The sequence below is a fragment of the Rhincodon typus genome, chromosome 24 (genome assembly GCF_021869965.1).
Source record: "Rhincodon typus isolate 14 chromosome 24, sRhiTyp1.1, whole genome shotgun sequence".
Taxonomy (NCBI): Eukaryota; Metazoa; Chordata; class Chondrichthyes; order Orectolobiformes; family Rhincodontidae; genus Rhincodon; species Rhincodon typus.
This window is the reverse complement of record NC_063355.1, coordinates 46,007,965-46,025,517: the sequence shown is the minus strand read 5'-3', so window position 1 is coordinate 46,025,517 and position 17,553 is coordinate 46,007,965. Positions and strand designations below refer to the sequence as shown.

The window sequence follows — 17,553 nt, the reverse complement described above, 5'->3', positions numbered from 1 at the left end:
CACTCCCTCAGCGCTGACCCTCCGACAGTGCCCACTCCCTCAGCGCTGACCCTCCGACAGTGCGGCGCTCCCTCAGCGCTGACCCTATGACAGTGCGGCCCTCCCTTGGTGAAATCACATCTGAAGTATTATGTACGGTTTTGGTCTCCTTATTTTAAGAAAGGCTATAAATGCAGTTGAACCAACCGTAAGACATAAGAACAGAAATAGGCCATTCAGCCTATCAAGCTTGCTCTGCCATTCCGTGAGACCAAGATAATTCTCATCTCCACTTTCCCTGCCTTTTTACCATTACCCTTGATTCCCTTAATGATTAAAAATTTGTCTATCTCAGCCTTGAATATACTTAAGTACCCAGCCATGACATCCCTCTGTGGTGAAGAATTCCACAGATTCACTCCGTTCTGAGAGAAGAAATTCCTCATCAACTCTGTCTTAACAGGGTGACCCCTCATTCTGATTTCTGTGCTCTGGTGTTAAACACTCCCACAAGGGGAAAAAAAAATCCTTTCTGCATCCTAACCCTACTCAGTCAAGCTCTCAAGCTGTGAGTTAGTGACCTTTAGACTGCTGAAAGGACCTCTCTGACTTCAAATAATATTGATTTTGCTAATGTTGATTTTGTTTTGTGCACCTCCTGCTCTGCTGTAACCTTGTATGCCTTGCTCTATCTAATGAACCCTGTGATCTGTACATCCTTGCTTGCTATGATCTGCCTGTGCTGCTCATAAAACAAAGCTTTTCACCAAACTTAGGTTCGTGTGACGACAAGAAGTCAAATCAAATCTTACCTGTTTCAAACATCTCATTTTTCTAAACTCCAGTGGGTACAGGCATAACCACCTTGACCCCTCCACAGAAGACAGTTCCTTCATACTTGAGATTAATTTAGTGAACCTTCTCTCGACTTACTCCAATGCCGTCTTTCCTTAGATATGGGACCAAAACTGTTTGTAATATTCCGGTATTGTTTGACGTTTACCTTTAGCAAGCCCTCCTTACTTTTATACTCCATTCCCTTTGGAAAAAGGCTAACATTGCATTTGCCTTACTTATTAACTGCTGAGCTGTTTGCTAGCTTCTTGTGATTCACACATGAGGACTCCCAAATTCCTCTATGCTAGAGCTTCTGCAGTCTTCCTCCATTCAGCCTTCAGTTTTTACTGTCAAAGTGCATAACCTCACATTTTCCCACATTATGTTCCATCTGCCGAGGTTTTGCCCATTCGCTTAACCTCTCTATATATCCCTGTGCAGACTCTGTGTTATTCTCACCATTTGCCTTCCCACCTATTCAAAGAAATTAGGAGAAGGTTCACTTGACTGATACCTGGGATGGGAGGCTTGTCTTTTGAGAAAAGATTGGGTTGGAGTTGGAGATGAGAAGAATGAGAGGTGACCTTATTGAAAGATATAGGATCCTGAGGTGAGTTGACCAGCTGGATGTTGAAAGGATGATTCCCTCTGTGGGAGAATCGAGAACTTGGGGTCGCTGATTAAGAACAAAGACGTCACATTTAGGATGGAAATGAGGAAGAATTTTTTGCCCCTCAGCGGAACGTGAGTTTTTGGAACTTACTTCCCGAGAGAGTGGTGGGGGTGAGAGTCATTGAATATTTTTAAGACATAGGTAGATAGATTTTTGATTAATAAGAGGTTTTGACGGTTACCAGTGGCAGGTGGAAATGTGGAGTCGAGGTCAGAGTCGCATCAACCATGATGCAGCAGACTCGAGGAATGCCTGTCCTACTCCTAATTCATATGTCGTTGTAAATACGCTCCCAGTTTGGTCAGATATACTGTACCCTCCACCAGTAAACATCAAATCAGTACATTACAGAGTTTCACTGTTTTCACTTTTATTCTACTCCCTCAACTCAGGAATATAGAGTAACAAAAATGTATTAGGAATTATTAATTGCATTTGGAGTCAGATTTTTCTGCCTAAAATTGATAAACTGATGTTTAAGATTATGGTCATTATTTCACTAGAGTGCAATTAGCATTATGCAATGTAGTACTTGGATATCTGGTTATGTTTTACAAAGGAGGTGGTGACTAATACTGCAACATCTTTCTTTTAGATGTTCGATATAATCTTTGGAACAAACAAAAATGGGTCACAGTCGTACGAGAGAGGATTCGCGAACAAGGAGTGAACATGGATCAAAAAGTAAAGTTAGAAAAAAGGAAGATAAGAAAAGGAAACGAAGCAGCAAAAACCCAGAAGCTCCTCCCAAACGTTCCCGAAGCTCAGCTCCGGCACACAGTAAGGCCGAGCTAATTACACCAAAGAATAAAATCAAAGCAAAACGTCACTCGTCATCTTCATCTTCATCCTCCCATCCATCACCAGAGAAAGAAAGGCATAAAAAAAGGAGTCACAGTTCAAAAAAGAAGAAAGACAAAGATAGAAAAAGAAAGAAGAAAAGGAAAAAGGAGAAAAGGAAACTCTTAAAACTGAAGACAAAGCAGGAACTGCCTGATGATGTGAGGATTTCAAGTGAGGCAGTGACCAGCAGTTTGGAAGTGGAGCAGACTGAAAAAGGTAGCACTGTTTCATCAGTGGGAGTCTGGAGCTTCTGTTATTGTTTGGTTGAAGACATTTAACAGAGTTAAAACTGGACATGTGGTGAAGGGTGAATTTGTTTTTAACAGCAAGTTCCACATACGTGGTGTGACTGAGCTTGGGCCTATCCAAGTCTAACTCCTGGATTCTGTTTTTGTTTCAAATCCAAACCTAAACAATAATACCAACTTCCATGTGTACACAGGCCAGCTCTCAACAGGTACAAGTTCGATCAGTTCTTGACTGAGCTTCCACAGAGGAAGATCTGTAAGACAATGAAGAGAGAGAGAGGGTTGGAGTGCGAGCTGTAGATGTGGGAGAGAGAGAAAGTCCATGATCTATGTGACAGTGGGGGCAAAGAGAGGGAGTGGAAGACTAAGGGAGCTAAAGACCGAGTAAAATGTACATCAGTGAGTGTCTCTGACTGAAGGGAGAGTTACAACATGGCAGGAAAGTTCCCTGATCAGTCCAAGAGAAATTCGTGGAGAATGTTGAGACTTCTTCCACTGGAAGCAGGCAGTGTGAGGTCAGTAACAAAAACCAAACGATGATTATAACCAGAGGGAGCAGACATGTGCTGTCACTAAGCAGACAATCCTGAGTGTGAGAGGGCAGAACCCACTGTCTGAGAATTGATTTCATTTTTGTTTTAAATATCAAATGAAAATCCTTCAGTCAGATAAAGAGGCCCAACTGCTTCTCACTTATCATAGAAGAAACATCGAAGATAGGAACAGGAGGAGGCCATTCAGCCCTTTGACCCTGCTCCGTCATTCTTCACGATTGTGGCTGATTGTCACGGATCGATCCTTTAGGAAAGGCCCCTCCCTCACCCCCTTATAATCTCTGTGATTCCAATCCCACACCACCAAGGGGTGACTGAGTGAGCATTGTGTCAAACTGCAAATTGGCTAGCTTAGCACCACCTTCTCAAGGCAACTAGGGAAGAGGAAGTGCAGCAGATACACCAGAATTCCAACCCTGCAGCCACTCACCATCCTGACTTAGAAATATATTGCCGTTCCTTTACTGTCACTGGATCAAAATCCTGGAAACCCTCCTTAAGGGCTGTTGTGCGTCTCTGTACAGAACATGGACTGCAGCGGTTCAAGAAGGCAGCTCACCACCACCTTCTCAAGGGGCAACTAGGGACGAGCAACAAATGCAGGCCCAGAAAGCAACACCAACTCTTCAAAATTAGTAAGAAAATGAATAAAAGACCCTGTACCACAGAAATTTTTAAATTACCAGTAATTAGCAACCTCCTTTTTTGCATTTAGAATCATCCAAATTCTTCTCTTCAACTGCTTCTTTCTCACGTGATTAAAGTTTGATATTTTTCTTCTGTCACAAAGTACCAACACTTTTCCCCGCAGTGAGAAACGTCTGATATTCTGGGTCACAGCTTTTCAATTTTTCTTTAAAATAGTGAAAGTGAAAAGGACAGCAAATGTTATAAACATGTTACTTACCTCATTGTAGCACACACGTGTGCCTCACTCTAATTAATGTCATTTTTAATCATAACAGATGAGCAGAAGGCTCGAATTCAGGCCATGCGACCAATGACAAAGGAGGAGTGGGATGCCAGGCAAAGTGTCATTCGGCGAGTTGTGGATCCAGAAACTGGCAGGTCAAGGTAAAGCTAATGGATTAATCCAGAGCAGGTCAAGGTAAAGCTAATGGATTAACCCAGAGCAGGTCAAGGTAAAGCTAATGGATTAACCCAGAGCAGGTCAAGGTAAAGCTAATGGATTAATCCAGAGCAGGTCAAGGTAAGGTCGGTGAATTAAACTAATGTGCTCATATTTTATTGTGAAGGTTTGAAGATTATCAAGCTGCTCAGTAAAAACTACATAGAATTGATGTCAGTTCATAAAATTACCTTTGATATTGTGGAATTTCACATCGTTTTGAAGATCCACTGTAATGTCCCTGCTGAGGTGGTGTCTGGTGTGACTGTACTAAACACAGTGAGCACTCTGACCTCCAGGCCACATTGTAGAGAATCATAGCTGTCATCCATTTTCTGCATGCTAGTGATTTGCCCCTCAAAAGATCTGTAATTTTAAAACAATTGAGGAACACATTTTGTGTATGCATTTTTTAGGAAATTGAATGGAGAATTTATTGGAGAAAATGTGTTTCTTTTATGATTGATTTGGAAATAATTGAAGCTTAAATCCACAACCTGCAGAGATAATTCGAAAAAAATAGTTAGAATTGAGATCTGTAATAACTGTGGTTTCAGTTGGTGGCACTGTTCACCACACACTGATTGCAGTGAGTTCGAACAGAAGGAGGGACTCAGCTGATTGAACTTCAATCCAAAGAGTTCTACTTTTTAGTGTGTTCTGGCATGTATCTGCTGCTTCTAGATCTGTGTGTCAAAAGAATGTTAAAGAGAGAGGTTTGTTTTTCACGCTTTTCCTTGGGAGAACAGTGTGACGTGATAAAGGAATTCACAGCTTCCATGATCATGACCATCTTCATATCAGCCAAGATGGAGAATTACTTCTTTATGGTAAGAGGAATTAATGGCCCCTCATAATTCATCCAATGAAGCTTGAGAAGGACGGTGGGACAGTCATTCACTGGACTTCAACCTGGAATTCCAAATTGGAGTGCAGTGTCCACTCCCCCCGACTGAGAGGGAGCTGAGTTTAATCCTGTGACCTGTGACCCCAGTGCTGCAGGACATACTCCCACAAAGGAGTTGCTCATGTGTGACATTGGTACGATACTCGTAGAACTGAGAAGGTTACACAGGGTAAACTTTCTGAATACAGTGGTTTGATTCAAAATCTTTCTTGTATTGTGCTTATCTGAGCAATTTGAAAACCAAAATGTTGACTGAAAGGTACAACATAAAAATGACTATGTCATGCTGTTACTTGACCAGCCTGTGGGATAGCTGTCCCATTTTTGGTGTAGTTCCCTAGACATTGGTGAGGAGGACTTTGGACTGGACAGGATGCCTTCTTGTGTCCAGTGTGATAAAGGCAGTTAGTCCAATATTTTTGTTTATGATTTATGCTCTGAGTGGATTGTGTTCTAGGCCATTTCAGAGTGTGGTTGAGAGTTAACCACATTATTATGCATCTGGACTCCTTCTTTGAAGGAAATTAGTGAACCAGATGGATTTGACAGCAATCCAGTAATATTAGGAGCACGAATATGGATACTATCTTTCCATTGTAGATTTATTCAAATAAATGAGTTGATATTCCTCAACTGCTTTAGGGACTTTTGAATTCATGTCTCATTACTCCAGAGTACTGAATTATGAATCTTAAAAACATTACCACAAAGTTAACATGCCCATAGCTGAAATAGAAAATAGGCCAAAATCATATTGAGTGTCAGAACAAGGTTCAGCATGGCAGACTGGTTAGCAAGATTAGATCACATGGAATCCAGGGAGAGCTAGCTATTTTGATACAAAATTGGCTTGAAGGTGGGAGACAGAGGATGGTGGTAGATGGTTGATTTTTGGGCTGGAGACCTGTGACCAGCTGTGTGCCACAAGGATTGTTATTGTGTTTTCGTCATTCATATAAATGATTTGGATGTAAATATAGAAGGAATGGTTAGTAAGTTTTCAGATGACATGAAAATCGGTGGTGTAATAGTCAGTGAGAAGATTATCTCAGAGTACAACAGGACCAAATTCAGATGGGCCAATGTTTTGAGGCGTGACACATGGAAGTTTAATTTGGATAAATGCAAGTTGTTGCATTTTGGAAAAGCAAATCAGGGAAGTACTTATGCACTTAATGTTAGGGTCCTGGGGAGAGTTGCCGAACAAAGAGACCTTGGGAAATAGATTCATAGATCCTTGAAGGTGGAGTCACAGGTAGACAGGGTGGTGAAGTAGGCGTTTTCATTGAGTGTAGGAGTTGGGAGGGTCATGTTGCGGCAGTACAGGACATTGGTTAGACCACTTTTGGAATACTGCATTCAATTCTGGCCTCCATCTATAGGAAAGATGTTGGTAAATTTGAAAGAACTGAGAAAGGATTTACAAAGATGTTGCGGGGTTGGAGGGTTTGAGCTATAAGGAGAGGCTGAATAGACTGGGGCAGTTTTCCCTGGACTGTTGGAGACTGAGAGGTGACCTTATAGAGGTTTATAAAATCATGAGGGGCATGGATAGGGTGAATAGCCAAGGTCTTTTTCCCAAGGTAGGAGAGTCCAAAAGTAGAGGGCACAGGTTTAAGATGAGAGGGGAAATATTTAAAAGGGACCTAAGGGCAACTTTTTCACACAGGTGGTGGTGCATGTATGGAATGAGCTGTCAGAGGAAGTGGTAGAGGCTGGTACAATTACAACATTTAAAAGGAATCTGGATGAGTACACGAATAGGAAAGATTTAGAGGGAGAGATAGTAGGAACTGCAGATGCTGGAGAATCCGAGACAACAAGGTGCAGGGCTGGATGAACACAGCAGGCCAAGCAGCATCATAGGAGCAGAGAGGCTTGCAGGGCTGGATGAACACAGCAGGCCAAGCAGCATCATAGGAGCAGAGAGGAGATTTAGAGGGATATGGGCCAAATGCTGGCAAATGGGACTAGATTAATTTAGGATATCTGGTTGGCATGGTCGAATTGGACTGAAGGGTCTGTTTCCGTGCTGTACAACCCTATGACTCTAAAACAACTGCAGATGCTGTAAATCAGGAACAAAAACAGAAGTTGCTGGAAAAGCTCAGCAGGTCTGGCAGCATCTGTGAAGGAAAAATCAGTTAACATTTCGGGTCCGGTGATCCTTCCTCAAACGTTGCTATGCAATCAGAATAGAGAACATTGGAACATAGCAAATAAGAACTGAAGTAGACCATTCAGCCCCTTGAGCCTGCTCTGTAATTTGGTGAGATCTTGGCTGATCAGATTAAAATGAAGACTTGTGCTGATATGTTCACAACTACCAGAGGTCTCAAAGCACTTTACAACCAATAACATCTGACTTAGAGGAAGGAAGTGAACTTACTGGAATCAAATTTGCAGATGACACAAAAATAGGTGGAAAAGCAGGTTGTGAGAGGGATACAAACAGTTTACAGAGAGATATCAATAGGTTAAGTAAGTGGACAAAAAGCTGCCAAATAGAGTATAATGTGAGAAAATGTGAAGTTGTTTATTTTGGAAGGACAACAAAAGAACAGAATATTATTTAAATGGAGAAAAACTACAAAGCTGTGACACAAAGGTACTTGGAGGAACTTGAGCCCGAAACACACAAAGCTAACACACAGGGACAGTGGGTGATCAGGAAGGCTCATGGAATGTTGACCCTTGTTTCAAGGAGGTTGGAGTATAAGAGCAGGGAAGTCTTACTGCAACTGTACAAGGTGCTGAGGAGACCACATCTGAAACATTGTGAGCAGTTTTTGTCCCCTTATTTAAGGACAGTATTCATTTTCGTGGAGGCAGTTTAAAGAAGGTTCACTAGTATGAAGGGATCATTTTATGATCAAAGGTTGAACAGGTTGGGACTCTCCTCACTGGAGTTTAGAAGAATGAGAGGTGATCTCATTGAAACATTTCAGATTCTTAAGGGGCTTGACAGGGTAAATGCTGGGAGGATGTTTCCCCTCATGGGAGAGTCGAGGACCAGAGGGCATAGTCTCAGGATAAGGGGCGCCAATCTAAGTCTGGCATGAGGAGGAATCTTTTCGTAGGGTTTTGAGTCTTTGGAACTCCTTGCCACAGAGAGCTGTAGGGGCTGAGTCCTTGTGGATATTTAAAGCTGAGATAGATTCTTGATCAGTCGGGGAATCGAGGGTTATAGGGAAACGGCAGGAAAGTGGATGTGAGGAATGTCAGATCAGCCATGATCCTATTGAACGTCAGAGCAGGTTTGAGGGCCTGAATGGCGTACATCTGTTCCTATTTCTTACGGTTTTATAGTCTACCATTGAAGCACTTTGAAGTGTAGGATACTTGCAAACTAATTACACATGTGATAATGACCAGATAGATTAAAGGATAAGTATTGGTCAGTAATTCACTGTGTTTCTTTGAAACAATACTAAGCAATCTCTTACATTTCCTCAAGTAGGGAGTTGGTGCCTCTCTTTACAGTCTCCATCTGAAACATGGCAGTTCCGATAGTGTAGCACTCCATCAGTACTGCTTTGGTGGGTCTGCCTGGATTTTTGAGCTCAAATCTGGGAATGGGATTTAATCTAGAACCTTGCAATTTAGAGACATTAGCGCTGCCAAGTAAGCCACAGCTAACCCATAAACCGAACAGTGAAGGAAATATCAGCCTTACTCATACACACTGTGTGGCACTCCTGTACTTGTCACATAACCAATAAGATTATGCTTGATTGATAATGGAAACACATTTTTCTGTGCTGCGTGCATTCATCAACAGGTCTCCGTGCGTTAGAGTGAAGATTTTCTTTGAACGGGTAATAATGCTGCTTTTATTACAAACATAAAAACTAAAAATTAAGAAAATGTGTTAACTTGTATTTTAAATCACTTTGCAGGGTTATTAAAGGTGATGGTGAAGTTCTGGAAGAAATTGTTAGCAGAGAGAGACACAAAGAAATAAATAAGGTAAAAGAAAGCTCCTAGCTTGAATTTTTCTGAAGGACATTTTGAGTGAGATCTTGATAATCACTTTCATTGCAAACAGAGAGTTGTTTCAGTGAGTTGAGTTTTTCTTCCTTCTTTTAACTCTTGCAGTTTTATAGTAGAACTCCCTGTGGATATCCTCTTGGGAAATTCTGGAGTGATGTCAGCTAAAAGATTTCCCACAAAAGCATCCCTTCTCATGTCCTTGGTCATCAATACATGTACCTGCTGCTGGACGGTATCTCACCTTTTTGTTCCAAAGTAGCCCTGAGTAAACTTTACAGTTGAGTAAAGATGTCAGATGAGGAGCAAGTTGAAGTTCTATTCTCTCAACTGGCCAGCAGGTTACTTGTACTCCACAGCTGTGATGTAGAACAAAGGATCGGGAGAGCTTTATTCAACCTTTTTGTTTACCCATCTTGGTTCATGACTCTTGGAAATTAACAAGTCTTAGCATCTGGCATCTCTTGAAGGAGAGGATACACAAACTGTTTTGTATTTAACTGAAAGTTAATTTGGTGAAAGATATCTTGGCCCCGGACTGAAGTGCAAATTCATCAGAATCTTTACAGGGCTAAGAGAGTTTAAATAATTTGTATAGACTGGACCTGTATTCCCTTCACTTTAGAAGATTAAGGTGGACTACTTTAACCTCAGACTATCTCAGTGAAATGCTTAAAATGGTCAGGAATTCAATAGAGTCAATACTGAGAAACAATTTCGTTTTGTTGTGAGAATCCCAAACAAGGAGCAGACCTTAAGTTTAATGCTAATTATTAGAGAGGAAATCAGAAAACACTTTTCAAAGCGAGAAGTGAAAATCTTGAACTCTCCCCTGTAAGGCCTGTGGATGTTGGGGCACAATTCCAATTTCCAAAACTAAGATTGGTAGAGTTTTGTTTGTAAGAGATTATAAAGCAAAGTTGCATAAACATAGTTAAGGTGCAGCTGATCTATTGTCTTTCTGAATGACATACAGGATGAATGCTTTCCTCCTGTTTCTGCATGTATCTATGAATGTGAATAATGATTGTGCTCGTGTCCAAAGAGATACACGAACTTGAGTGGTAACCCCATGTTTAAGGTTTTAGGGAATCAGAATCATACCGTGCAAAAGAGGCCCTTTGGCCCATTGGGTCTGCACAGACATGTGAGAAACATCTGATCTTCAACCTAATCCCATTTACCAGCACTTGGCCCATAGCTCAGAATGTTATGATGTGCCAAGTGCACATCCAGGTAGTTTTTAAAGGATGTGAGATAACTCACCTCTACCAATGCACCCCCCCACCTCCCCAGACAGTGTAATCCAGACCATCACCACCTTTCCTTAGATCTCTTAAAGGTAGAAGGTTTGCTTTGAAAATCTTGTCATATTTTCTGATATTATGATACATTGGTAAAGTATGTAAAAAATTGGATCCTAAGTTGGCTTTGGGTACAAAAGCAAAAAGTTAATGTTAAAGCTGTAAAAAAAATTAAAATATAACAAAGGTCCACAGATGCTGGACATCTGAAGGAAAAACAAGAAGTGCTGGAGAAACTCAGTAAAGGATAAAGTTATCATAGTCCTACCAGACCATAGGGCTGCTCTCTCATTAGAGAGAGGCGACTGGTGGTGGTTTAACCTAAGGGTCATCATGCCTCAGACAAGGGGTGAGATTGAGAAGGAGAGACCTTCATGGTAACCTCAGCCAGTGCAGAAATTGAACCCTCGCCACTGGTGTCACTCTGCATCACAAACAAACTGTCTAACCCACTCCCATAGAAATTCACTGGATCTTCTAACATCTGTGGAGAAAAAGTGCTACTCTGTTTCTGTCTCCACAGATGCTGCCAGACCTGCTGAGTTTCTCCAGCAGTTTCGCTTTCTATTTCGATTTTAAAAATTGTTTGATTGCAATTAGGTCCAATTGTTCCAATAAGTTTCTACTTAGGAAGAGTGCAGCAGTCATGGAGTGGGCACTGATTATCAAGAATAAGACACAATATAAACTAGACAACTTCATTAAAATAGAGAACGTTAAGAAATCGGATAGAAGAATTCAAAATGTGCAAGATTTTGATAAATATGGAGAAGTTATTTCTAATGATTTGTTAAGGGAGTGGTTAGAATTTGGTACTCAGATTGCCAGGGCTCAATGTGTGACTGGAAAGAGTTTGGGAAGCAGAATATCTAATAACTTCTAAAGGATCTTGCGGTGCAGTGATAGTGTCCCTAGCTCAGGGCCAGAAGGCCTGAATTCAAGTCCCACCTGAATTCAAGTCCCACCTGCTTCAGAGATGTGTCATAACAACATTGAACAAATTGATTTAAACATCTACATAATTACTTTTAAAGGGGAAATTCTGTGTGTTAAAATCAAATGACAGGGGACAAGAGTTCCTTATAGATGTAATAAAATTATGAGGGGTATGGATAGGGTGAATAGCCAAGGTCTTTTTCCCAGGGTAGGGGGAGTCCAAACTAGAGGGTTTAGGTTAACTTGAGAGGGGAAAGATTTAAGAGGGACCTGACGGGCAGCTTTTTCACACAGAGGGAGGAACATGTATGGAACGAGCTGCCAGAGGAGGTGGTGGAGGTTTGTTACAATTACAACATTTTAAAGGCATCTGGATGGGTACGTGAATAGAAAGGATTTGGAGGATATGGGCCAAATGCTGGCAAATGGGACTAGATTAATTTAGGATATCTGGTCAGCATGAACGAGTTGGACTGAAGGGTCTGTTTCCGTGCTGTCTGACTCTTTGACTCTATAAATTAGAGAGAAAGGTTTGAGAGCCAGCAAAGTTGCAGTCAGTTAAAAATAAGTGGAACAATAGTGGGGATGACACACTGAGTCTGTAGATGCATATAGACAGGTTAAAATTGTGTGCAAAAACTTAACAGATGGAATAGAATGTGGAGAAATGTAAGGTTATGCACTTTGGCAGGAAGAATAGAAAAGCTGAATATTGTTTAAATAGAGAATGATAGAATTCTTCTTCAGCCTAGAGAGTAAATTTGATTCTGAGACTGGGGTCTTGAATCTTTATAAGGGAAACAATGCTGATATGAGGCATGAGTTGGGCCTGATGGATTGGGAAATGTTACTGAAAGGAATGACAGGGATAGGCCAATGGCAAACATTCAAAGACAGGATGGATGAACTACAAAAATCGTTTACTCCTTTCTGTCACAGGAATGCAAGGAGAACTGTGGCCAAACCATAGGTTACAAGGGAAGTTAGAGATAGTATTTGATGCAAAAAAGAGGCTTACAAATTGGCAAGAAGAAACAATAGACCTGAGGATTATGAACAGTTTGGAAATCAGCAAAGGAGGACCAAGGGATTGATTAAGAAGGGAAAATGGAGTATGAGAGTAAGTTTACAGGGAACATAAGAACCGACTGTAAACGTTTCTATCAGTATGTCAAGTAAAACAAAAATTGGTGAAAGCTAATGTTATGTCCCTTACAGTCAGAAACAGGGAATTTATAATGGGAAAACAAAGAAATGGCTGATGAACTAAATTCTTACTTTGCTTCTGTCTTCACAAAGGAGGACAGGAATAACATCCCAGAAATGATGGGGAACATGGGGTTTACTGAGAGGGAGGAACTGGAACCAATCTGTATTAGTAGAGAAACGGTGCTGGTGAAATTGATGGGAGTGAAGGCTGATAAATCCCAAAGCCGGAAAATCTACATCCCAGAGTATTTAAGGAAATGGCCCTAGAAATGGTGGATACATTGGTGGTCATCTTCCAGGATTCTATACACTCTGGAACAGTTCCTACAGATTGGAGAGAAGCTAATAAGGTCAATATTTTAAAAAGGAGGTAGAGAGAAATAGGGAATTGTAGACCAGTGAGTCTGATGTTGGTAGTGGGGAAGATGTTAGAGTCCATTATCAAGGATTTTATAGCATAGCACTTGGAAAACACTTGGTAGAGTCAGAACAGTCAGCATGGATTTACAGAAGGGAAATCATGCTTGATAAATCTACTGGAATTCTTCAAGGGGGAGCCAGTGGAAGTGGTTTATTTGGACTTGCAGAAGGCTTTCGACAAAGTCCTACGAGAGAGTCATATATAAAATGAAAGTGCATGGGTTATATTGAGATGGATAGATAATTGGTTATCAAACAGGGAATAAATGGGCCTTTATCAGAATGGCAGGCAGTGACTAGTGGAGTACTTTGGGATCATATTAATGATTTAGATGAGGGAAATAAATGTAATACCTCAAGATTTGCAGGTTACACAGCTGGATGGGAGAGTGAGCTGTGAGGAGGATGCAGAGATGCTTCAGTGTGATTTGAACAGGCTGAGTGAGTGGGCAGATACAGTACGATGTGGATGAATGTGAGGTTTCCCACTTTGGTAGCCAAAGTAGGAAGGCAGGCTATTAGTTGAATTGCTGTAAATTGAGAGAGGGTATGTTCAAAAAGACCTGGGGTTTCCTTGTGCATCAGCTGCTGAAAATAGGCGTATGGGTGCAGCAGGCAGTGAAGAAGGCAAAAACTGTATCTTGTACAGGAACATGGATGTCTTGCTGCAATTAGACAGGGCCCTGGTAAGGCCACACTTGGAATATTGTGTGCAGTTTTGGTCTCCTTTGGTCTAAGGAAGGATGTTCTTACTATGGAGGGAATGCAGTGAAGATTAGCCAGATTGATTCCTGGGATGATAGGGCTGACATAGGATGAGAGATTGAGTCCATTAGGATTATATTCACTGGAGCTTAGAAGAATGAGAAACCTACAGAATTCTGGACCAGACAGGGTAAATGCAGGAAGGATGCTCCCGATGGTGTGGGAGTCCAGATCCACAAGTCATAGTTGAAGGATAAGGAGTAAACCTTTCAGGACCGAGGCGAGAAACTTCTTCACGCAGAGAGGGGTGAACCTGTGGGATTCACTTACAACAGGAAGTGGTTGAGGCCAAAATATTGTGTGTTTTCAAGAAGGAAGAAGGTATGGGTCTTGTGGCTAAGGGGGTCAAGGGCAGGATTAGGATATTGAGCATGATGTTATGCTACAGTCATATTGAATGGTGGGTCAGATTCGATGGGCCGAATGGCCTATTCCTGCTCCTATATTTCTATGAGAAAGATGGCAGAAAGTTGCAACACAGAGGAATTTAGGGGTCCAGAAAACAAGCATCCAAGTTTAGTGGGTAATAGAGAAGGTAAATGAAATGTTGGCCTTGGTTTCAAAGGGAATGGAGTATAAAAATAGGAAGGCCTTGTATCATTTTATTTGAGGCACTACTCACTGGCATTGGAGGCAGGCCAGAGCAGGTTCACCAGGTTTATTCTGGGTATGGAGGGATTGTCTTATGAGGAAAGGGTAAGTAGATTGGGCTTGTACTCATTGGATGTTAAAAGAATGAGAGATTTTATTGAAAAATGAATATTTTTGACAAGGTAGATGTGAAGAGATTGTTTTGCCTTGTGGGAGATCTGTGGAAATCTTTACCACAGACGGTTTTTGAGGCTGCGTCATTAAGTATATTCAAGGCTGAATCAGTAAAGAAATCGAGGGTTATGGTGAAAAGGCGGGAAAGTGGAGTTGAGGATTATAAGATCTTCTCTGCTTCCACCACCCTCATGATCGGAGCAGCCTAAATGGGCTGATTGGTCTAATCGTACTTCTCCATCATAAAATGGCTGTTGAATGCCAGTAAAGTTTTACACACTCATTCCGGATCAAAATGTCTTCCTTCCATTTCAAAGATGTGATTTTATCTAATGCAAAGATCAAGGAGCCAGATTAGTTTGTTATATGTTAAAGGATTTGCTTGAATGCATGTACATCTATGTAGGAATATGTCAATGTCTGTAAGGTGTATGGTTATATTTGTATGTGTGTGTAGAGGTCTTTGGGTATATTTATATAGGGGTGTGTGTTTTTATGCGAGAATAGTAAGGAGTGAAGGTTAAAAAGACAACTACAACCTTACAGAAGAATCTCACTGGAATTCTAGGCAATTATGTCAGGTTTCTTTGAAAATCTTGTAGAAATCAACTTTATCTTTGGTTTTGTTGGTTGGAATTTAATAATTACCAGAAAACTCGGTTAAGATTCAATGAGATGTGATTAAAATCGGTTGTTGATACAAAAAAAACAAACTATCAACCAATTCAACTCTGTTCCAGTCAGGGACTGTTGGAGTTGGATTCATTAAATTGTGGGAGAATGGTCATAATGTATTACAGCCATTCAGCCCATTGAGTCCACGCTGGTTCTCTGTAAAGCAATCCAGTTGGTTCCATATCTTCAGCCTGTCTCTGTAGCTTTGCTTATCTAGGTCCCTCAAGTACCCATCCAGTTTTCTTTTGAGATTATTTATCTTCTCTGCTCCCACCACCCTCATAGGCACAAGGTTTAGGTCATTACCACGTCTGTGTGTCAAAACGATTTTCCAAACATTTCATCCCCCATCCCCATCTCCATCTCTTGGTCAAAACTTTAAATGTGTCCTAGTCTTCGTACTATCAGCTGATGGGAAGTTTTTTTAACTTTAAACTGAATCTGTCATAATCTTGTCCAGCTTTATCTAGTCACCCATTATATATCCACCGTTTATCCAAGCTAATTGTAACTTTTTGATTTTGCAGCTTGCGACAATGGGGGATGGATTCACTTTCCAGATGAGAATGGGCCTAAATCAAAGGTGATTGGAGATGAAAGTCTTTGAGATTAGTGTTTTCAACTCAAATATGTGCTACAATTTAGAATTTTTTAAGACAACTTTTAATAAATTGTGGTGCAGTTTATTCTTTGTGTTGTAAAATAAGTTTCAGCTTCCAAATGGCATAAATCAATCACTAGAATTGGTTGTGCTGATTGTAAAACAATGAATTTGAAACTGTTAGTAAATTACACAGACGCAGTGGATGTTACAAGTTAATTCAATGGATATATGCTACCCCCACCACCACGATATTGCAAGGTAATTTGAAGCAATTAAGAAGAAAGCATACAAATTAAGAGAAGTTGGCCATTTGGCCCCTTGTGCCTATTTCACTATTTTGATAAGATCATGGCTCCACTTTCTTGCTGGACCTAGTAGCTAATAAGGGAGTCAAAAAGGTAAGAATCTATCCATAAAAATGTTCAAGGACCACTCTCTGGGGAAGAGAATTCCATGATCCTTGGAGAAAAATAAAGCCTCATCTCTGTCGCAAACACAAGACTTTCATTTTAAGAGATAGGAACTGCCGATGCTGGAGAATCTGAGATAACAGGGTGTAGAGCTGGATGAACACAGCAGGCCAAGCAGCATCAGAGGAGTAGGAAAGCATTTATTTTAAACTGTGTTCCCTCTTTCCAGGTTCTCTCTAAATGGGAACGATCTTTTCAATATCCACTTTGGTAAAGTCCTCTCAGGATCTCATATTCTCCCAAACAAAAATGAATACAGGTCCAACCTGTCCATGTTTTCTTTGTCAGATAACACTTTCATTTCAGGAATCAGTGGAGTGAACCTCCTTTAAGCTGTCTGTAATGCAATTATGACCTAGTCATACATAGTACTCCAGATGTGGTCACACTAATGTCCTGTACAACAGTAGCAGAAGTTCCCTATTTTGATATTCCGTCTGCTTTCCGAATCAGCATGCAGGTGTAGCAAGTATCATGTACACGACTGCCATATCCATCAAATGAGCAATGTTCTTTAATCTCTATTTAAATAATGTTGCATTTTTATTTTTCCTGCCAAAATGAACAAGGTACACCTACTGTATATTGCATCTGGTAAAATTTTGCCTAGTTAACCTGTCCATATTCCTTTGTGGACTTGTCTTCCTCACAACTTACTTTGGTTACTAAATTTGTTGACACAAAAGTAGCATTCATTTAGTTGCTTATCCAAATAATAGCGAGCGATTGTAAATACTTGAGACCCCAGCACTGATTCCTGTAGCTGTCCATTCATCACAGTTTTGTCAAACTGAAAATGACCCATTTATACATACTCTTCGCTTTCTATTAGTTAAATAGTCCTCTACATGTGCTATAATGTTACCACCACCTATAATCTGCACCTTGTTGAATGCCTCTGGAAATCCAAGGACACCAAATTTAAGTTCCTCAAATATCTCGGATGAATTGGTCAAAACTTCCTGATTTCACGGTGATTTTCCAGGTATCATCCTGTAAATGATTATAAGTTACAAAAGATACTGGACCACGGGGCTACTTTCTCATTAGAGAGAGATGACTGGTGTTGGTTTAATATGAGGGTCACCATGCCTCAGGTGAGGGATGAGGTTAAGGAGGAGAGTCCTTCATAGTACCCTCAGCAGAAATTGAACTTACTGTTGGCATCACAAACTAGGCATCCGGCCAACTGCTATACCCTCCTTAACAATGGATCTCAGCATTTTTCCTGATATATTAGGACAA

At 40.8% G+C, this 17,553-nt stretch overlaps 2 protein-coding genes across 8 annotated transcripts in view; one reads left to right on the top strand and one right to left on the bottom strand.

The window, feature by feature from the left end:
• Nucleotides 1–17,553, bottom strand: part of zgc:113436 (uncharacterized protein LOC503528 homolog) — a 90,895-nt gene that overhangs the window by 40,924 nt on the left and 32,418 nt on the right. The window lies entirely within an intron of this gene.
• arl6ip4 (ADP-ribosylation factor-like 6 interacting protein 4) overlaps nucleotides 2,079–17,553 on the top strand; it is a 20,446-nt gene continuing 4,971 nt past the window's right edge. For 2 of the 3 annotated variants that reach the window (XM_048611226.1, XM_048611225.1), the window contains exons 1-4: nucleotides 2,079–2,548; nucleotides 4,100–4,208; nucleotides 9,070–9,139; nucleotides 15,762–15,817. In XM_048611226.1, the coding sequence (XP_048467183.1) occupies nucleotides 2,116–2,548; nucleotides 4,100–4,208; nucleotides 9,070–9,139; nucleotides 15,762–15,817 (668 nt within the window). In that variant the 5' untranslated portion in view covers nucleotides 2,079–2,115. Of the gene's footprint in view, nucleotides 2,549–4,099; nucleotides 4,209–9,069; nucleotides 9,140–15,761; nucleotides 15,921–17,553 lie in introns of those variants that run through there. The other variant, XM_048611227.1, reaches the window with a different exon arrangement.